A 21,397-nucleotide genomic window follows, 5' to 3' on the forward strand; every position below is an offset into this window, starting at 1 on the left:
TTTCCCTTCCGTGCCGCGTAGCGGCTGCCACGGGCCGAACCGCAACAGGATACACTGGGGATCGTATGTAAATGATGTGAGCGGGAGCCGCTGGGGGTTGTGGGACGCCCTCACCGCCCCACCCCCGCGCGCGCGCACTCGCGCGGGACCGGAGGAAGGGACTGCCTTACTTCTGGAGGCGGGGCGAGGAGCGGAAGCACTATGATGTCATGTCCGGGTCTCGCTCGCTGCGTCTTATCGTTGGGCCCCGCGACAAGATGGCGGACCTCTCTCTGGACGAGCTCATACGGAAACGCGGTGTGACGGTGAAAGGGAGGTAAGCGGTCGGGAGAGCAGCGCCCCGGGCCCAGCGGCCTCCGGTGGTTCCTCTGGTCTCCCTCCTGGTCGCTCCGCTCCGGAGGCTGCGGGCCGCAGCCTGCCTCAGCGCGGCCCGGCCCTATTCCCCGCTCTCGCCTTCCCATTGGCTTAGGCGTCGCTCTGCGGGGCCGCGCCTTTGATGCAGATTGGCGGTGGTGGCCGTCGCTCAGGGCTGGGGCCGGGGTGGGGGTCTGTCCCCCCGCCTTATCCCTCTGTGCCTGGCTTTGCCCCGTGGGCTCTGGCCCCGGCAGGGCAGGCCGACCCACCGCCTATCCCCTTCTCTTCTCGGGCCCTTCTCGTTTCTCCCGAGATTCCTGGCACAGCCCGTCGCTTCGCTAGTGCCTCTGACCTGCGCCTTCCCCGATACGTCCTGCTTCTCCCCGCCGATTAACCCAGTGGTGCTCCCCAAGCCGGGATCAGCAGGGCCTGGGCGCCTCCCACCCGCGAGCCCCCTCGGTCTCCGGGCTGCCCTCTGTCTGCAGCAGGAGCTGCTGCTGGGCTGCAGCTCTTCGTCAGGCAGTGGCCTGGGGGTGCCCGGTCCCCCCCGCAGCTCCCAGAAGCGGTGGGTTGATGAGCGGCACGGTGCATTGTGGGATAGCCGGGGGAGGTGTAGTTGTGCCACGGGGAGCCGTAACTGTACCAAAGCTGATCGGGATCCGCACAGGCAAGGCTTCAGGCTGCAGTGGCTTCATCGAAATTGCTGCCTGGCCCTTGGAAATTGTAGTCTCTGTAGCATCGTTAATGATATCCGGGCAGATTGTTTGAAACGCTCCTGGGGATGTGGAGTGTGTTACATATTAGCTACAAGACTGGATACTTTCTTTGTAGGGCAGATGTCTGCAGTGTAAGCTGGGCCGTTTACTCTAGTGCAGCTGTTGGCAGTTCTTATGTGATTTCTCCTTTGGTAGCTTTTCATCTTCCCTTTTGCCGTAGTCTCTTGATGCTTCTGAAGATCTTCTCCATGAATTTCTCCCCATCTGTGTTAGCTAAGTGTGCTCCTTTTTGTTGTTGTTTTGTTGGGGTTTTTTTTAATTTAATGGTCATTGGGGGATCATAGGTTTTAATTCTGAATGTCTGCACTTGTATGTCTAGAGTAGTATTTCAAAAGTTATCTGCTAATGTATGCTAGCAAAACACTCAAACACATATTTAAATCCTAGTCTAGACAAGGCCTTGGCTTTGTGCTTTCATTCATATTATCCTGCATATTTGGAACAGTCTTGTGCTGCTTAATATGCCAAGCACCTCCTTTCTCCTTTTTCAAATCCCTCCTTAACTCTCATTTCTTCCAGGAATTCTTCCTGCTTTCATTTGCTGAACAGTAATCACTCTGCAGCACTGTAAGAATTTCTGTGCCTTGCATTTCTCTGTCATGTTTAGCTCACTTTATAAGATTTTTGAGGTAGCTAACTTGACTCTGTGAAAGCTGGATAAACTGAATAAACTTAAATCATTAATATCCATGCTGTTCAGTAGTCTAGATGAAATAACAGAAAAATCTTCACCTGTAAAATGTACTAATCCACAAAATATTCAAGCCAGAACTTGGAGTTCTGGAAAGTGAATTAGATGTTTGAGATCCCCTTTTATTTTAGATGGCACAAAATGCCTAAACAGTCTGCAGAAAAGAGTTGCTTATAGGATAAACACAAGTCTTCAGAGACGGTGTAAATGTCAGTACAGAGTTTCCTAACCAATTTCATTAGTTCGTGTCATTAACAGCTTTAACTAATTCTGGCTTAAATGCTGATACATGTATTTCTGGTTTTACTTTGACCTCTTTTATGCTTATTAAAAAGAACCACTCATTAAGCCCTTTGCAGCGCTCTAACTGAAAGCTTTCAACATAGCTAAATTAATGCTTTTTTAAATTGCAAGGGAAGTCTTGTTATGTGGCTGTTGCTTTATGGGTACTGTTAGTCTTTTGTATTATTCTGGATATGTTTTAATAAATGGTCTTAATAATACTCCTGTTTCTTCTAGCTAGTGTGCTTTGGTTGTATGAGAGAGCAGCTGTAGGATCCTTAGCTAGGTAACAAAATTCTAGATATCTACGTTTAGACTTTATAATACTGGACAATACATTTCAGAAAGCAGATGAACTCTGTAGCCATCTGTAGCTTATTTTGAATTTTAAAAAGCGAACAGCAAGAATATTTTTTCAGTACCTTGACTTCAAAATTTCTCTTACCACTTTGTCATCTTTAAAAAAAAAAAAAAAAGAAGAAGAAGAAACCCAATAGAAAAAAGAAAACCTTAAAAAATACTTAGAGGAGGAACTGTATTAAAAAATTAGACAAGCTGTTTCCTTTTAGGGGAGATTTTGAAAAAGTGAATCGGACCTGTAACAAGAAGCTAGTTTCAGCTTTCACTACATAATGGGCTGCTGCTTAGTAATACTTGTGTACAAGTACAAATGCTGTCCTTTCTGTCGGCTGTTATCTTTCTGCGCCCAGTATTGTAGTGACAATGTGCTTAAAAAGTAAAGGCCATGGAGCACAGCAGTTCTATTAGTAGATTAAAGAAGAGGTAGTGATGTTAAAAAGTAATTTGACTGATAAGTATTCTTGCTGGCAGTTAATCAACTTTGAAACCGGTGGCTTTGAACTGAGATTGGTACTGGTGCTTGTACATCCAAAAATCCAAGCCTCTACACTCCCACAAATCTGAACTTGCTGCCCAGAATTCTTGAAATCACGTGTAGTTCCATGTTTCCTTTGTATCAAGACATATTATTTTATTACATAAGATGCTCTGTCCTAAAGCTAGAAAGTCTGTTTCTGTTCCTCTTTATCTTCAAAGGTTTCCCCAAAGTACCTAAGTTGTTGATGAATTTTGTTTAAATGTGGTATGTACTTAGCACAGCTGCAGTCAGACCCTTTACTTAAGTTTGTAAATGTGAGCTTAAGGATGGATTTTAGAAATTGGTTCCTTAGCTCTTTACGTAGAAAGTAAAATCCAGCATAAAACAGCTTAGAAGCTCTACGGTTGTATTTGGACATCTAACCTGAGTGGATTTCTGTGCAGTAGTAATGAACTTTTGTTTACATGAACACCAATACTTTTGTTGATACTGTATCACATCTTATAATGCCTGAAACTTTTTTTTCCTCCTCCCCCTCCCCCCCGCCCCCCACAGGCTTAACACAAGGCCAGTGTTTGGAGGTGTAAGATCTCGCATTGGGATCCAGCAAAATCTTCTAAATAGATCATCACCAACTGTCAGCTTCCAGCGGACATTTGATGCCCGTCAGAAGATAGGACTCACTGATGCCCGACACAAACTGGGGGTTAAAGATGCCCGTGAAAAACTGGTTCAAAAGGATGCTCGGTTCAAAATCAAAGGGAAGGTGCAGGATGCTCGAGAGATGTTGAATTCCCGTAAGCAGCAAAGTGTTGCTGCAGAAAAGGTGACCAAAGTGGTGGATGCCAGAGAGAAGATCAGCTTAAAAAGGAGCGCTCCAGCTGCTGTTAGCCCAACTATGGCGACAGTAAATCCAGCCATGAAAATCACCAAAACTATCCAAGTAGGTCAAGCAAACCACCTCTGAGCCCCTCAGTTGTTCTACAGCAGTCCAGTAGAAATGATAATACATGACTATGTTCACATGTTTACAATAGAAGCGATTGTGATTCAGTTCAGTCCAGCCTGTAGGGCAGGAGATAGAGCCTTTTGGGTGTCCTTGCAGCTGCTTGGGACTTTTTGTAGAATCAAACAGCTTTCATTTAAATTTTCACTTGGATTTTGGGCCCAATAAAGACTAAAGCAGCACTCCTATCTGTCAACATTATAGTTGTCTCAAATGGTTAAGTAGTCTCTTTCACATCTAAATACAAAGAAAACGCATGCATTTTTTGTCATTCTTACACCACCCCTCTTTGCAAGTCTGATGTTGTGGATTGTCCTGTCTAGATAACGGGTTTATCCTAGTGGTGGGGTAACGGTTTAGAATATACAGCTATGTTTGTATCTAAGAAGATCTAAAATTCAATGAGCCCGTCTACAGTTTCTCTATTTCTATTTGTCTGGTTTTCAGGAAAGCCCTAGCTTCCAGGGAGTTTGCCTGATTACATGATGCATTCCTGCTGAGGCTCAAGATTTATTTCAATTGCAATATAATTAGTTGGTCACCCTAACCTGCTGATTTCCTATGACGATTTCCTAATTTCACTTTGCTGTGTGCACAGTAACTTGATTCTTAGCGAATTTCTCAGAGGAACAACTACTATTGAACTATGTGTGTGTTAGGTCCAGTGGATAGAGTCAGAAGTTTCCAGACTGTCAGGATTGTTGTTCGAGGAGTGGCTTTGTTCCTCATCTCTACAAGCATGTAACTGAAGTTCCTAGCCTACCTATTTCATTTTCCTCCTCCCAAAGATCAACAGTGTGCTTACACATACCCAGAAAATCCTTATTCTCATCAGTTTGAAAGCCTAGATGAGTCTGCTTTCTGTTCACCTGTGGGTTTTGCTCAAGACTATCAAACATGTTTCTTCTGTAAATTAGCCTAGGAAATTTCCCATTACTCTGCAGTTTTATTGCCAGGCCGACTGAAGAAAGAGAAAGGACTCTTGGTGGCAGTAAGAAAGGCTAATCGCAGAGCAACAGAGCAGTCTGTTCAGTAGTCTTTAATTAGCAGGATAATTAGTACTCATGCTGTCCTCCTAAGCCAAATCACCACTATCAGCCATTAGGAGTTGAACATTTTCTACAAAGTTTCTAGGAGTTAAAGTAGTTTCCAGAGACTTGCTACAGTACCAATTTACTCTGACTTTTTTTTTTTTTTTTTTTTTTTGGTATGACTTGGTTTGACCTATAGTACTTTCTGTTTGTTAGACAACATAGTGCAAGAAAAAATATTGCAGAATATAATGGTGATTAAGACTGTAGGCAAAACCATGCACATGAGCAATTATCTAATTTTTTTTTTTTTTAAGATTTACAGCAAAATTCCAAATTGCCCTCCTCGCTTCCCAAATGTGAGAGCAGAATCAAGCTAAAGTATCTTGATCTGGGATGCAGCACACAGCCCTAATGTCCTGTACTGTGGTCTTTTTTTTCTCATAAAGGAAGGAAAAAAGTCTTTGAAACCCAAAGCATTTCCATAGCTCTGCTGGTGTTTCTGTAGGACAGATACCCTTGTTTCCAAATTGATTAGCAAATTGAAACATGAGGGTGCTGTAGTGTAAGTTACAGTTTAGAGAAAATGCAAATCTGAAGATTTTACTGCCTGTATGGAGTATTTTTGTAAGAAGACCCATCCTTTCTGTAGTGGACAGCTTCCAGCTTTTTCAAAAACCCAAAGGGCATTTTTGAGGGAGTTGCTGCTTGATTTCAGTTGTTGATTAGTACAGCTGTATTCCCTGACCACTTCTGTTATGATTTCCTGGTTTCAGGGGATAACAGGCTGCTACTCTGTGCATCATTTTATTCCACTACAGCTTATTCCAGCTCTAGTGTGAAGGGACAGTATGTACTTCTCCTTTGAAATGGAACTGAACTAAATTGTGTTGTGTCCCAACTTCTTGAGTTTGATGGAAATAGGTATCTTTGGTTCCCTGTAGCGTGAAAGAAGAGAAGCTTGCTTACTGATTTACCCCATTCATGGTTTCGTATTGGCAGAAATGTAGATCTAGTCAGTGCTGGCAGGGCTGGAGTTAAGTCCTGTTCCCACTAATCTTGGACTAAAACTCAAGTAATCTGAATCAGTTCCTCTGCGTGGCCTTAGGTTTTAATTTCTTTGATTGAGTGAAGCTATCTCATACTTAACATATTACAGGAAACATAGACGTTGTCTAATAGCATCTTGTGGTAACATATTTCAAGAGCAGGAGAGCGAGTTTCATTTAAGTGGTCTCAGGGTATCAACTAACAGCTCTGATCTTCTGAAATTGGGATCTGGTGCACTGTAGTGTTTAATGGTTTGGTTCTTTCTCTCTAACTGTAGCAGAAGGCTGCAGTTCCTGGACAGTCTCATCCAGCAGGAATGAGGATCAATGTCGTGAACAACCATACACACAAACAGGTGTGTGCCTGCTCTGTGCTCTTTGTTTGTTACCTTTGGGGGGGAAGGAGGGTGTCCATAAACATTGGTAGGTGCAAAGAAAACTTTAAGTAGGAAAGGAAAGTGTTTGGAAGTTCTCTAACAGCTTAGCTCCCTATTCTTGTGTGGTTAGGATATTTTCGTGTTAATTGAGGTTTTCATTTAGTTTAATTGATCTCAATTCTTTCTGTGTTATATGAATGCAAAGTAGGTATGCCCAGTTTTTATCTGTATGTGCTAATGTTTTTTTCCTCCTAGAAACTGTGACCTTTAGGTCTGATGTCTTTCTGTAAATTTCTCAGTGACACCACATCAGATCAAGTTGGTGGTTTTTTTGATTCACCATCCTGACAGCCTCTTCAGAGAATGGATATGATTGTACATGGTCAAATGTTCTACAGTGAGGTGGGAGAGGGTACAACCTTCCTGTGAAATCCCAGCTGTGGGTCCCTGCTGGAAACCTGATAGTGAATGACGTTAACTGGTATTCTGATGTGCTTTCAGTGTTGCCATGTCCCTTATCAAGCAGGCTTTGAGGAAAACCCTAGAATTCATGCTGTCTCTTCTGGGACCAATTTTAAAGGTGTTTGTCACAGCCCCCAGCCATTCAGCCACCTTACCACCGTGGGTGCTTTCAGAGGAATTACACGTTTTTACTACTTATTTTTCGTGTGCGTATACATGAAGCATTACATGAAGTGTTGGAAAACTGACGTTCACAATATCATGTCCTGGGGTTTTTTGGCCTCAGTTGTGGTAACTTTAGCTATTTGTGTATGTTACCTCTACATTGACCTGCTGCCCTCACCTATCCCAGATGCTGTCACTTAAGGAAGTGTCTTCATTATTCTGACCTCATCACTGTAAGCCTTGATTCCATTTCATTTGTCTCAAGTCCATTGTCCTGATGGCTAGTGGTTTTCCCATTTTTTTCCTTTTCTGCACAATTGTCCTCTGTTCTAATATCCCTTTTGGTTTTTTTCCTTCATAGCATTTCCTTCATTTCTGTGACTGGAACAACTTTCCTGTTTGTAAACTAGAATCTTGCTGACTGTGAAAACTCACTTATTTTGCAAGCTCTCATTGCTAATCCTTCCATTTTTCTTTATCTTTCTACTGAATTAATGGGAAGCTGTTTTGAGTTGTGATTTATGTTCTGGGCAGTCCCATATGTGTATAGACTTTTTCTTAGCATTATTTAGAGTCTATGAAAAAATATTTTTGTAGGAGTCCACCTCAGTATTTTAAGGCAGGGCTATGAGTGTTAAGTTGAACTGGGAAATTAATTATTCATTCAGTAAACCTCCTAGTGCGGTGTTTTCTAGTGCCAGATGGATATGTGCTGTGCTGAGGAGAGCAGGCTATTCAAAAGGAATGTTTGGTTCAGATGTATCTGGCAAGCATCTGCTTAATTAAAAAAAAAAAAAAAAATCACATGCACAGTCTTCAACTTTAAAGGTAGCAGGGTGCTAAAAAGTAAGACACTGAGGCTTTATTCCATTAATGTGGTTTCATCAGTCCTGATGAGGTCTAGGGATTAGAGAAATCTGTGTGGTTTCAGTACACCCAGGGAAACAGCTTTACCATGGCATTTCTGGAAAAGAAGTTTGATAGTTTTTATACTGATGTTTTGAAATGGACTTGCATACCTTCAGCTCCGTGTCCCCAAGCTGCAAGGACAGGCGTAAAGTCCAATGTAGTCATGTTCGTTACCTGAAGAAGGCTGAAGGCAGGAGAAAACTACTTATTTTGGAAATGATGTCTAGATTAAATCTACCTGCTTGTAAACTATTACCTTGCTTCTCTTCAGGGTCTGTATGACATGGAAGATGACGATGAAAGTGTCTCTCCCCTTACTAGCAAACAGATGAAAATCACCACCACAAACAGTTTCTTGCACAATGCGGTAAGGGATTATCTGAACAGTCCCCGCTGTGCTATGCTCACATTGGGTAGACACACAGGTTGTGGCTTTACAGGGCTTATGTTCTTTTGAAGTATGTAAACAATGCTTTCTCCTGAAATCTTTGCTTCCCACCCTTCCCTTTGTGCCAATGCTTCTAGTGTTATTTTTGGGACGCAGTCCTTTTAGGCTAACTGTGGTTTTGTAGGCCTTTTGCAGCCAGAATTTGTGCTTTCTCCCTTGCTGGCAGGTTGCTGGATGTTAGCTCTTGGACTTTCTTCTTGTTGAGGAGGTTCTTTGAAGCTATCTTGTTATTGTTTGAGCAAGCAAGGAAGGGAAGCTTTCTGCTGTTTCTAGAGACTGGACATCAAAGCAGGAAATCTCTTGCCATGCAAAATCTTAATTCACAGCTTGTTGGGCAGTACTCATGCTCTGGAGAAGATGGAATTTCAACACATACAAATGCAAGGTCCTGCTCTTGGGATGGGATAACCCTCTGCAACTTAAGCTGAGAACTGGCTGGCAAAAAGCAGCTTTGTAAGAAAGAGCCTGGGGGTCCTGCTGAGTGATATACCGAGTTAGCAGTGCATCCTTCCAGCAACGAAGGCCAATTGTAGATTGTATGTTAGTAAGATCATAGCCAGCAAATCAAGGAAGATAAGTATTCCCTTCTGTTTGGCATTTTGAGAATGCACCTGGAATTCTGTGCCTATTTTTGGGCTCTGTGATACAAGAAAGATCACTGACAGACTGGAACCAGTACAACAGGGTGGTCAGAGGGGTGCAGCGCATGTTATGTGAGGAGAGGGTGAGAGAGCAGTCAGTGTCTTTTAAAGGCTGAGAAGAGAAGGCTGTAGTGAGATCTGTCCACTCTCACTGCCTAATACGTGGTCATAGAAAAGGCAAAAACAGGTCCATTTCAGGAGTAAACAGGGCGAAGATGAACCAACAAATGTGTTGCAGCAAAAGAAATTCTAGTTGGATGGAAGGGGCAGGGGGTGGAAGTTGTGCAATTCTCAGGATATTGATCAGCATCTGGCACAGGGACCCACAGAGGTTGTGAAATCGCCATTCTCAGATATTCAGAGTTTAACTGGATAAGGCCCTGAGCCAACCTCGTACGTCTTTGAAGTTAACCCTGTTTCAGACATGGGGATTGGACATAGGTTAGCTCTAAATTATTCTGTGGTTCTGAAAAAGCAAATGCATGTCGTTTTACCATCACATAGGCAGTCTAGTGCAATGATTATCCCATGGGGTTTTTTTCTTATGTGGGGTATTCAGAATGGAGCTCCTGGCCATTTGTGATCCTTAAAAACAGCCTTATGTGTTTGTTGTTGTTGTTTGGTTTTTTTAGTAGTAAATGTGTTATCTCTTGTTCATGGCAGCTACCAAGCACAATTTTCAGTCTGACTTTTAAACTCAGGTAGTTCCAACTAGAAAGGTTACACTCCATGTCTTTCTGTGCCCTAGCTTTGTGTTTCTGAAGAAGTACTGCTGTTTGTACTAGGGCAGCTCAATCTTATTGTTAATGAGCAATCTTTGTGAACACTTTGTAAAGTACTTGAAAATCTTTGGATAAAAGGAGCTTTTCAAATTCAAATCACACTGGTGAAGTTCATTTAAGAAGAATATGAAACTAAAAAGTCCTCGTTAGTGAGGGAAGTGCTCTTTTGGGATAAAAGTATCTTTTTATGTTTATGCCCAGAAACCTTAGTTGATTTTTGTCTCAAAGCTGGAAGTCTCCAGCACTGTAGTGGTTTTGACACTAGGAAGGACATGCAGTTCTTAGTGCATGCTAGTAATACTCTTCTGTTGTTGGTGCTTGAAAAGAGGGATGACTTGTAGCCTGCAGCTCTTGAAGATACTTTTTTCTTTCTTGCTCTAGACTGGGCTGAGTGGCAATAAATTCTCTCTGTCCAAGACTGTTCCCCTGACTAAAGTGGTCCAGAACGATACATACACAGCTCCACCTGCACCTCCCTCTCCTATGCGGACAAAGGCCTTGACAAACATGTCCCGGACCTTAGTGACAAAGGAGGAGCCTCCAAAAGAACCGGCACCTGTTGAGGTGAGCTCAGGGAAGTGGCAGATGCTTTTTATAAAAAGTCTCTGAAACACCTGAAACTTGCTATTCATTGGTCATGTGAGCAGGTCGTTTCTGCCTGCCCTCCACCATTATTTCTGGGACTCCATGAAGCTTATTCTGATAACTGCAACTCATGTCCCAAAAATTTGAAATCTGTCTAAACATCCTTTTCTTCAGAGTTTATTGAGAGACTGGGAATTCTCAGCTAGTGCATCTTGCTTCTCTCACCTTTTCTCTCTAGCATGTGAGCACAAGGCCCACATGTTACAGGGAGGTGGCAGTTGTTGTTTGGACACTCCTTGGTGGCTTCCATGTCCCTAGGAATAGTGTTTTAACACTACTAGATATGTTGTCTTCTGTTTGCTCCTGTTAGCAAGGAGAATAACAGGATTCTTCCAAATACAGCTTTTTGCTGTACACACAGGACCTCTCAGGCAATTTGTAGACAACCTCCTGGAATTGCTTTGCCAAACTGCCTGATGTTGGGTACAGGTAACCCAACAGGTGTTCCCAGGCGTGTTGGGTTCAGCATGCCCTTGAGGGGCTGGAGCCATATTTTGGGGTTTGCTGGCTGGTGTAGAGCGCAGCAGAGACAGGTGCTTAAAAGTGTGGACATGACCAGAGAGTACTGTGTATGTATGTGGGTTAAGTTAGTGTTATACTTGGGAATGAAAGAGAAAAATTACTTCAGAGAAATTAGCATGGAAAAGGGGCTTCTTTTCACCATCAGATGAGCTGGGCTTTTGTAAGCATTGATACTTCCCATTATTAGCTGTAGCTCTCTCCTTTGTGTGTGTACGGACTTTCCCAGACATCCCTTTAGTGACTTTTTTCTTAATGCTTTCTCTGCTGTGCTATCTTGCCTGCTGCATTTCTGACCTTTTTTATGTGATGCATTTGTTTCTGTTGGCAGCTGGCGTTCAGTCCTTTGGAAGGCACAAAGATGACCGTAAACAATCTGCATCCTCGAGTCACAGAGGAAGACATTGTTGTGAGTGTTGCTTACTGCCAAACTGTGGATGAGTGACACTTCCTTCCCTTATCCTACCTCTTTTGATAAATCAGTTGATCTATGGTGAATGCAATGAAGAGGGGTATGACATGGGTTTGCTTTCCTAGCAAAAACTCTGAGGGTTCCTGGTTGTTTTGGTTTTTGTTTGCTTTTTTAAAAAAAAGCATATGCTTAAGAAGATGGGACAAAATCCCATTTCTAGAGTATACTGAGACACCTGACATCACTTAGAAGAGTTCATGCCGAGTAATGCTTGGTGTTCTCCTTGAACTTATGCCCCTATCCAAATTATCTAGGTGCTTCCATTCTCAGCAGGCTGAGAATGAGCCTGGTCTTCGTGTGTGACAAATGTATAGAGTACTGGCCTTGAACTTTGCTGCTTGTGCAACCTGTATTACTAATGCCAAGTACTCATACTATAGCAAACACAGTAAGACAAGTGTCAAGATTCTGCCATGTGTTTACTAAGCAGGATGGATGGTGCAATTAGGAAACTAAGCCTTTCTCACTCGGTGTCTTTGGTTGAAGTGGTACCTTTTAATGTGACCGTGGTCATGAAAAACTCTCTGCCCTCAGGAGCTATTCTGTGTGTGTGGTGCTCTGAAGCGAGCCCGGCTGGTGCACCCTGGAGTGGCTGAGGTAGTGTTTGTGAAGAAAGAAGATGCTATCACAGCATATAAGAAATACAACAACAGGTGCTTAGATGGTAAGTTTGAGGTGGGAGTTGCATTTAGGATAGATAAATCAGTGATGACTTTTCCACCTCAGCAGAGAGTTTAAAAGCATCTCGGATGCTCATAAGGTACCAAAAGAGAGGAAATGCCAGAAAATCAGTTCAAGAGCTAGACAACGTAATACGCTTCTATGTAACTAGCTGAATATATGCACAGTTTAAGTGAAATCGGGAGGGGGGGGGGGGGGGGGGGGGAACCAACATTTTCTTAGAAAGAGAATGCTCAAAGCTAGAGGCAGGGTCTGGTGAGTCCGCTGGTTTAACTTTGAGATTAAATTTCTTTTGTTTCTAATCCAGTGCCAAGAGCTAGAAAGTCCTTAGGAAGGCTTTACCTGCTGATGGAATAGCTGTTTGCAAAGTACAAGCATAACTAGTATTTGCAAAAGTCTCAAGGCGTAATCAGAAACATTTTGAATTGGACTTGTAAAACTATTAGTATCAGCTGATTTTTAATTTGGATCCACCTGCAGTGTTGTTATAGACTGAAATTAGCTGTTAATTTTTAGCTAGAAATAGATGATTTTTCTTTCTCTAGATGAGTGACATGTTACGAATGTCAGATGAGGAACAGACAGCTGAGAATGGGTGCTTCTCTTGTGTCTCTGCTGAGGGTTTTGTACCTATATGTAACTTCTTAATTAGTTCTTGATATTGTACTGAGTGTTTCAGTGGCTCTTCTGTTGCTGTGATTTTGCAACAAAAGATGTATCAGCTGTTCTTTCTCATGTTTCCCCAGCATGTGGAACTCTATTGCTTGCACTGTTCTGTGATATTTCTGGGGTCTTACCTTGCCACAATTCTGATAGAAGGACTTCTATTGTGCTTTTGTTTAGGTCAACCAATGAAATGCAATCTTCATATGAATGGGAATGTCATCACCTCAGACCAGCCTATCCTGCTGTAAGTGTCCTTTGGGTGGGGGGAAGAACCAAATACGTTTGCAGGTTCTGTTTTTGAGGAGAACCTGAGGGAAGGGAAACTGTTGGCAAATTGTTGTCCCATGAATATTTTCCTTCTCCGCCTCTCTGTGGCGCTCTGTGTTGAGCTGAGTGCAATATAGCTTGCTCCATTGTGGTCCCAGCCCTGAGGTTCAAAATGAGTCTGAGATGAGGAAGTTTTCTTGTGAGGAAAGCATATTTAAAACCTTTACCTCTAATATTGGTAAGGGGGCAACACCGATAACAGTAAATGCAGACATAGTGTTAAATTTTATTTCATAATGAGAGGTTAAATACTGTCTTTTTTTTTTTTTTTTTTTTTTTAAATCCTCTAGCCGATTGAGTGACACCCCTTCAGTGAAGAAGGAAGGGGAACCACGCCGGTCAAGTGCAAGCGCTGCCTCAAATCCCCCAGCTGAAGTGGACCCTGACACTATCTTGAAGGCACTCTTCAAATCCTCAGGGGTCTCTGCCTCTGTGCAGCCCACAGAATTCAAAATTAAACTCTGAGTAGGGGGAGCAAGCAGTGGACTGGAAAACTCAAATTTAAGTTGGGGAATGAGAAAAGTGCAGGAGTGCAGATGTTATTTGCATTTGCCTGCCTTGAAATTTTTTGTTTTTTATGATCGCTACCTTACTGTACAATAGTGTTTCCTCTTGTGTGTGTACTTTCTGTTTTCATAGTTGGAGTTTTCTTCCATGATTTTTTTCCAAAAGAATTAACCTCCCCCTTCTGCCACTAATGTATTACCAAGCATATACCATGTAACTCCCTCCTTTACTCCAAAGCCCCTAGTGGCCATTAAAAGTGCACATAGACTTCAAGGGAAGGAGTGGTGATCTCCTTCTCTTTTCTTCTGACTGACCTTTAACTAAAAGGTGCATCCCCTTGATTATTAACAGGTGAGAATACCACATTGTTTCTGAAATTGCTCTGCTGGGTACAAACTCAGGCGTGGCTCCATGCAGGAAGCACCATCTTGCATCTTTGACTTGTATGCATTTGGTGGCATACTACTTCACTCTGGCTGTTGGACATTTTTCTGCTCAGCAGCTGTGACAGAGAAGTGTGAAAAACTGAGCTTCCAGTGTGTATACCAGCCAATGGAAGGCATCACGCAAAAAGGACATAGGCACAAGTGCACCACCGATTGTGCTGTGGGAGGGATGCTTCAACTCTGGTAATGCAGAGAGGTAGGGGTGGGGGGGAAAGGCTCTGGCACTTGTGCAATGAATATATTAGCCATGTAGGGTCAGGCTCAGTTGCTCTCTTCTTTCTGGATTGAAAAATAAGAACCAGTCTTGTGCTCAGAGGTAGAGGAAATCCAAGTGTTTCACTCCCATCAGACTGTATTGCATCCTCCTGCTGATGCAGGGACGTTAATTTTTTTCTTACCTTCTAACTTACCCAGTCTATAAAAAGGAAGGAGCTGGGGCCTTTTTCAGATACCAATACCTAGGAAGCAGTCTTCTGTTGTGCCTGAGAACTCACTTCTTTTGAGAGAGGTCATTTGGGCAATGTTTGGCTGCTGTGCGGCCATTCTGCTTGCATGTGTGGATTTGGACGATGATTGCTGTGCTTTGTGGCTTCAGGGAGAGGTTTTGGAGAGGAGAGTAGTTAGCACTCTCTAAGGAACACAGAGGAGAGGAGTGTTAAGTCCCATGCAGAGCAGCAAGGATGTGCCTTGGGCCAGTGAGCATCTGCGACAAGCCACAAGCCACTAGGTGGCACTTCCAATACTTCCTATGTTCGTAAAGCGTTATTGCCATGAGTATTTGAAGTCCCAGTAGCTCCATTCGTTTGTATTTGTTCAGATTGTATTGTAAGAGAGAAAGCTAAGAGCCACTTCCAGACTCTGGTTGGGGTTTGAACTTGATCCTTCTAGCTAGGAGACTAACCTAATCCATACTGTTCAGCTCTGCTGAACTTTAATGAACTCTTTATAACCATTGTAGGTCCAGATTCCATTTCTTGGTCAACCCTGTGTTTCTTTTACTTTCTTGTTCTGTATTAACTCTTTGCTCTATCTAGCTCGTGCAGACCATTCCTCTATCTCACTGTATCCTTTTTAGCCATGAAAATAACTGAGGACTTGGCAGGACTTGTTTTCTGGAGTACTCTCTTTGGTTTGGAAGCCAACACCACCATTATTGGTGGGGTGCTTCATGTGAACAGCAGATGTTTGTAGGGGAGGAGACCCAAGACAGCTGTTGTTCTCCTTTTTTTAGATTGCCCATCAAACACCTGTGTTTTATTAAAAAAAAAAATATTGGGGGGAGGGGGAGGAAATATTAGGGGTTGGAGAAGATAATGTATTATCTGTTTCTGAATAAACGTTTGTTATACAGAGTGGATTCTAAGCCTTTGTAGATGCTGTGAAGCAACTAAAGATAGGTGCAGTTGTTCCAAACATCGAATCAAGCATGCTTTTAGAAGAATATAGAAACTTCAAAACTGATAATGTGATGAAGAGCAAGAGGAATATACGGATGAGGAGAGAATTGATGCTTTTAAGCCTTTTAATCATCAAAATTAGAAGCTGATTCTTGCTACTAAGTGGGAGCAATTTGTGTCCCCACCTAGTTTCAATTCATTTGTCAGGCAGTTATTGACAGCCTAGTAATTTGAAAAGTACTCTTAAAAAAAAAAAAAAAAAAAAAAACAAAAAAAAAAACAACACAGCTGTGAAATCAGGGTACCTGTTCTAGGTGAAGTAGGGTACTTATCAGCTAGATAGAAAGCTGTGGAAATGTGAACACACATGTATTGTGAGTACATATCTGGTCTCTTTTGAAAGAATGGGGAGATTCAAGCTTTTTTTTATTATTAATATATTCATGTCCACTCCAAAAGCCAAATAGCAAGATGCACTTTAACTCACTGTTAAATTGTGCATTGTGTTTAGGTTATCTGTGAGAAATTATGATTACATTAACATACTTCCTTGGAAGAACTGCTCTGTTCCCTAGCTCCGTGATCTATGCCAGTATATGTATATATATTTTTTTTTTTTTTAAATCTGTGAAGTCAATGATCGTCTAAACACCACTCCATGATTTGTCTTACAGCAATATCTTGCTCTTCCTGTTCTCAGTCAGCTCTCTAAAGTTATCTCAGTCTTCTCATACTTCAGTGTGCCTTCTTTCGTTGGGCACTGAAAGAAGACTAACCAGTTATTCCAAGTCCTTTTCAAGTATTTCACCTTGCAGCTCTCCGATTTCTCTTGGCTGTCCTGCAGTTGTCATGCTAATCTTGTTTGCATTCCACTGAGCTCACCTACCACCTCGCATCTGTGCACATTTGCCCTCATGCAGCATGGTTATATTTTTGTTCAGTTTTTTTTCTGGGTTGTTGGAGATTATAAATTTGCATATGAAACACTGATTGCTTGCACCAATTCAGTACTGCTGGCCGGGACAGGCGGTAGGTAATTTGTAATACTGTTTCTTTTTCTTTTGCTTTTTCAAAAACATGCTGACTTCTGAAGTGATGCCACAATTTGCAAGTTTGGTGTATTTTCATGGGTTTTGCATGTCCCATTTCTTCTGATAATGTTCATTAACTTGGATATTTGGTTGAGTCAACTCTCTGTATCATTTCTTACTTTCACTGACCTTTTTTCACCTTGTATGTACGTCTTGCTTCAGTATCTTTATTATTGGAGTGGTCCTGTCTTCCATTCAGTCATAAATGTAAGCTCCTATGTAAAGGACATCTTTTTCTTTCCCTGATTAACAAGAGTCTTTAAAAACAGTTGTTCTTAAGGCTGTGTTTGAATGTTTTCACGGATCTTTAAGATTACTACTTCTTTTATTTGCCTCTCTAGGATTGCGCACATTGTCTGTTTTACACTGTTCAGGTCTTCGTTTTCAGAGCTGTTACGCTAACTGATGGTGTGTCATAGGGTTTCTTACAGCGCATCCCGTAAGATGCTCCGGGTGGGGAAACCTTGTTAAACTCAACGCTCGGGCGGCGGCGGGTCCCGCAGCGCGGCCATTAGCAGCGCCGCGTCGGCGCGGGGGAACTACAACTCCCGGCGGCCCCCGCGCCCCACTGCTTCCTGCCGAGCTAAGATGGCGGCCGGCGAGGAGCGTGTGGTTGGCGCGGCGCCGGCGGGCTACACGGGTGAGGGGGGCCGGGGCAGCGGGGAAGGGCCGGGAGCGGGGCCGGGGCGGCAGCGGGATCTTTAACCGGTGCGTGGCTCGCAGCTCTGGCGGTGAAGTTCGGGGCGCGGCAGCGCTCGCCCCACTGCCTGTTGGTGAAGGAGCACCAGGTGCGGGAAGGGGCCGGCACCGCGCATCCGCCTCGCCGCACCCTCTTCGTCCTCAACGTTCCCCCGTACTGCAGCCCGGTAAGTGGGGCTGGCGCCGGGGGGGTGTCTCGCCGACGGGGGAGGCGCGCGGGGCTTGTCCTGGCGGCGGGGGGCGCTGGCGGCCGAGGGCATCGCCTGGGGAGCCCGGGGCCGTGGGCGAAGGAGCCCGGCGCGCCTGCGGGCCGCGGTAGGCAGAGGGGCTGGGGCCGTGCCGGAGGGCCTCCCGGTGCGCTCTGTGGTCCGTGCGTGAGAAGGTGGGGAGAGGAATCGCTCCTGCTTCTCTGTACCGCCTGTTCTCTCTCCTTCGCGTCAAGGACTCTCTCTCTAGGCTGTTCACCCGCTGCGGGCCTGTCCAGTCTGTGGAGATCTGTGACAAGCCAGGGCCGGGAGAGAAAAAAGAAAAACAGACGTCCAAATTCTTCAACCGCAAAACTGTAACGGTAAGCTTGCCGGGGGGCGGGGAATACTGATGCTTTAGTGGTCAGAATGGTAAAAGATCACAAGCACTGACGGGTGCTATTTGGAACATGAGATATGAGAAACCATTTGGGGGCATTGGGTGATGTGATTACTTATTTAAGTTTACATTATCTTTTTTTGCTATCCTGCCCCAACTTGTGGTTTGACTTTTATTTTATTTTATCTGTACTGCAGCTCCTTGCTGCGTCACTAGTTTCACTGATGTATCTGACTGGCCTAGGTGTCTCTTTCTTTTAGGGATTTCAAGTAGCATATGTGGTATTCAGGAAACCAGCTGGTGTCCAGGCAGTCAAGAGCCTGTCACGGGAAGGTCCCTTGCTGATATCAACAGAGAGTCACCCTGTGAAAACTGGCATTAGCAGTAAGTCAGCCCTAGCTGTCTTCCTGCTAGCTAGTGCTGGGAAAGAACTGTACTCATTCCTGGCTGAATCCTACTCTGCATGTCCCAGATTAATTCTCACCAGTTTATACTGAGATGGGAGACGTCCAGTGTTTCATTGTCCTGCTTTTATTATTTACGAGGTAGCAGTCTTGTTGTATGGGACGTCGTAGTCTGGTGCAGTGACCCTATGGGAGAATGGGGTCACTTGGTACAATGGAAGGGCAGTTTTTCCCTGACATCTTTTCAGTATCGCATAGATTCAAAGAAACTGGTTGTGTCTTGCCCTCAAAATGGAATCTAGACTCAATAATAGGCACTGGGTGTCTGTCAAGATGACAGCACTTCAGATGTGACCCTTGACAGTAATGCGGCCCTGAATGTTGTACCTCTTGGGCTTAAGGCTAGCGTGCTCCTGCTTGGGAAAGTTGCAAGCTCTTCCCATCGCTTACTGGCCGTGGTCTGGGCTGCAAGCTGGTTGAGCTGTGGCAGTGGGGACGCTGAACAAGAATGGGAACAGAGTGTGTCTTTCGCCCCAGCAGTTCTCTCTAGAGCTGCCCAAAGGCATCACACTAGGGCTTGCATCTAACAGAGGCTACTGCTGACTTCTGCCCTCTCTGTCTCAGAGTGGATTGCCAGCTATGCAGCCTCAGTCGTGGATCAGGAGGAGCTGAAGGCTGAGGTGGATGCCTACATGCAAGACTATGACAAAAAGATAGCAGAGGTGAGGTCAGGCTGGGGAGGGAACCCAGCTAAGCAGTTTGTTTGGGGAGAGGAAAGGAAGAGAGAAGATCTTTTGGTGCCCTGGCCTCAGTGGAAAGAGCAAAGGGAAACACACTGGTTGGCAGGGTTGTTTTACTCCCAGTTGCTGGTGGGCAGTCACGTCCTGGTTTGGTCCACAACACCTGACCCTTCCACCCAGGGCTTACAGTAGATATCCACAAATGAATCGGGTCCTGGCTGGTGTGCAGTGTTGTGACTGTGAGTTGCATGCCTGTGCCCTTGGTCCCATGCCTGTGTTCAAATCTTGTGCAGAAGCGGGAGCAGCTGTAGCTTTGTATGTGTTTAAGGGGGACTGCCTGCACTGAGCTGCCTTACCCTCCTGTCCTTACAGGAAGAAGCCAAAGCAGCCAAGCAGGAGGGTGTTCCAGATGAGGAGGGCTGGGTGAAGGTAACACGAAAGGGCCGGAAGCCTGGCCTGCCCCGGACAGAGGCTGCTAACCTGCGGATGCTGGAGAGGGAGAAACAGAAAAGGGCCCGCAAAGAGCTGCTCAACTTCTATGCCTGGCAGCATCGCGAGACCAAGAGAGAGCGTGAGTGTCCGAGTCTCCTCCTGTCCCTGCCTTTGTCTCTTGTCTCTCTCACTGTGGCCCAAAGAGGGTCCTTTTTAGTTCAGTAGAGGCTACGTCCAGCTGCAGGTGAACAGTTGGCTGGGTGGTTGTGCAAATGGCCTTGCCAGCTCTTGGGCACCCCTTGCCACCACCTGTCCTAGCAAGGGCTGCTGGAATATTTTGCAGAAGAGCGCACAGGTCGTGGCTTTCCAATAGATGTTTCTTCAGTCTGCACAAAGGCAGCAATTGAAAGGGAAAACTAGCTAGTTTCCTCCCCAAGAGGGAGCTGCAGCACTGCTGGAGATGAAGGGCCAGAGCCCCAGCTTGGCACTCAGCCCAGACAAAAGGACCAGCTCTGGGAAGTGTGTGTTTGCGGGTGTCAGGACTGAGCCCCTCCTGGTGTGTGGAAGCGAAACTCCTCAGGAGAGGGAGATCTGCTGCTCCCGTGTGACCTGTTCTCTTTCTCCTTCTGCCTCTTTCAGACATCGCCCAGTTGAGGAAGAAATTTGAGGAGGACAAGCAGAGAATCGCGCTGATGCGAGCCCAGCGGAAGTTTCGGCCGTACTAAGCTGTGCTGAGCTGTTCCTCAGATGCCTGTGCTGGAGAGGGTGGGAGAGATGCCTACGGATTCCATGTGCCAAAGGATTTCAAGGAATTGAGGCAGCTTCAGATTGTCCCTGCCCTTGGATCTGAAATGGGACATCCCAGCAACTGCCACTGGAGGGGGAGTTTCCTTCATTTGCACTGGTATCCTCCTGCTTTCCTGGCCATCGTTTGGCCCCGGGGCACCACTTCCCAGGGTGCTCAGGTCAAGGGACTCAGGCACTTCCTGTGACAATCTGTATTTCCCTGCCACCCAAGGCCCTCCTAAAGCTTGGTGAGAGCTGGGATTGATCTAGCACAGCCTCTGCAGGCGCAGGGAATGGCTGAAGAACTGTAAATAAACTGCTGCTATGTTCTCAAAACACAGGAACGCCTCTCTCTCCCTCTTGGTCTGCTGTGGGGGACAGCTTCTTGTGTGCTGGGGTGGCAATAAAAGTCATGGCTTGTATGCTGGTGCTCCTTTGTATGTTTTATCTGGGGGTAACTAAGAAGAGGAGGGAAGTGACTTTGGGAAAAGCCCAACTGGGAAGTTCCCTGACCTCTTGTCACAAGGAAAGATCAGTGGTTTTGTACAGAGCCCTACCCCTTCCCTCAATGTTTCCCTTCCAGGCAGCTCCCTGTCAGCCAGGTGTTGAGGTGCCCAGTCTTCCAGCTGTACGTGGACTTCTACAGCCATGTCCAGCCTGTGCTATGGGAACTTCAACTGATGTTCAGCACCGTCACTACAAAAAGGTGAGATGGCAGCCTGGCTTTGGAGGGAGAAACCAGACTCTCCAAGGCCTGTTTCCACTTAACCGTTCACCAGTCCACAGGAGGCAGGTAAGGATGGCGACAGGCACATCCAGCTGCAGGGCAATGCTTCTGTACTGCCCACGTAACACTTGTGCAGCTTTGGCCTTAATGATTGTTCACCCCAGCGCACTCTCATCAGAAAGAGGCTGTAACCCACCCATCCCCAGGCTTTTACACATTCGTTTTACTGCCTGCAGCCTCGATATCAGCATAACCATGAATGTAAGGTGGAAATGCTGGTAAATTCCACAGAGCTGAGTTAAAACGGATTTACCCTCTCCTAGAAAACCCACTGCAAATACAGTTTCTGTTGCATGGGGAGACTGCCAGGCCTGCTTGCTTCAGTAGCTTTTTACATCAATTTAACTAGGAGGCAGATGGATCCTTAATATGCCCTATCTAAAGCAGACAGCATGTAAAAAT

The 21,397-nt window shown here is 44.9% G+C and overlaps 2 protein-coding genes across 5 annotated transcripts; both read left to right on the forward strand.

Annotated features, from left to right (window-relative positions):
• The first annotated feature begins 172 nt into the window (after positions 1–172).
• Positions 173–15,426, forward strand: POLDIP3 (DNA polymerase delta interacting protein 3). 4 transcript variants are annotated; one of them, XM_030041262.2, is made up of 9 exons: positions 173–316; positions 3,497–3,884; positions 6,306–6,383; positions 8,212–8,307; positions 10,193–10,375; positions 11,307–11,384; positions 11,982–12,111; positions 12,972–13,038; positions 13,412–15,426. In XM_030041262.2, exons 1-9 carry the CDS (start codon positions 210–212, stop codon positions 13,584–13,586), a joined length of 1,302 nt encoding a protein of 433 aa, XP_029897122.1. In that variant the 5' UTR covers positions 173–209; the 3' UTR covers positions 13,587–15,426. The 4 variants fall into 4 exon arrangements, with proteins under 4 accessions (XP_029897122.1, XP_029897123.1, XP_040974206.1 ...); XM_030041263.2 differs by having other exon boundaries at positions 199–316; positions 6,309–6,383; XM_041118272.1 differs by lacking the exon at positions 10,193–10,375 and having other exon boundaries at positions 199–316.
• A 1,583-nt stretch (positions 15,427–17,009) lies between these two features.
• On the forward strand, positions 17,010–20,630 carry RRP7A (ribosomal RNA processing 7 homolog A). The gene is made up of 7 exons (XM_030041275.2): positions 17,010–17,202; positions 17,286–17,428; positions 17,704–17,829; positions 18,107–18,230; positions 18,875–18,972; positions 19,363–19,561; positions 20,062–20,630. The coding sequence occupies exons 1-7, from the start codon at positions 17,151–17,153 to the stop codon at positions 20,145–20,147; spliced, it is 828 nt and encodes a 275-aa protein (XP_029897135.1). The 5' UTR covers positions 17,010–17,150; the 3' UTR covers positions 20,148–20,630.
• Positions 20,631–21,397: the final 767 nt, after the last annotated feature.

This window comes from Aquila chrysaetos, chromosome 17 (genome assembly GCF_900496995.4).
Source record: "Aquila chrysaetos chrysaetos chromosome 17, bAquChr1.4, whole genome shotgun sequence".
NCBI lineage: Eukaryota > Metazoa > Chordata > Aves > Accipitriformes > Accipitridae > Aquila > Aquila chrysaetos.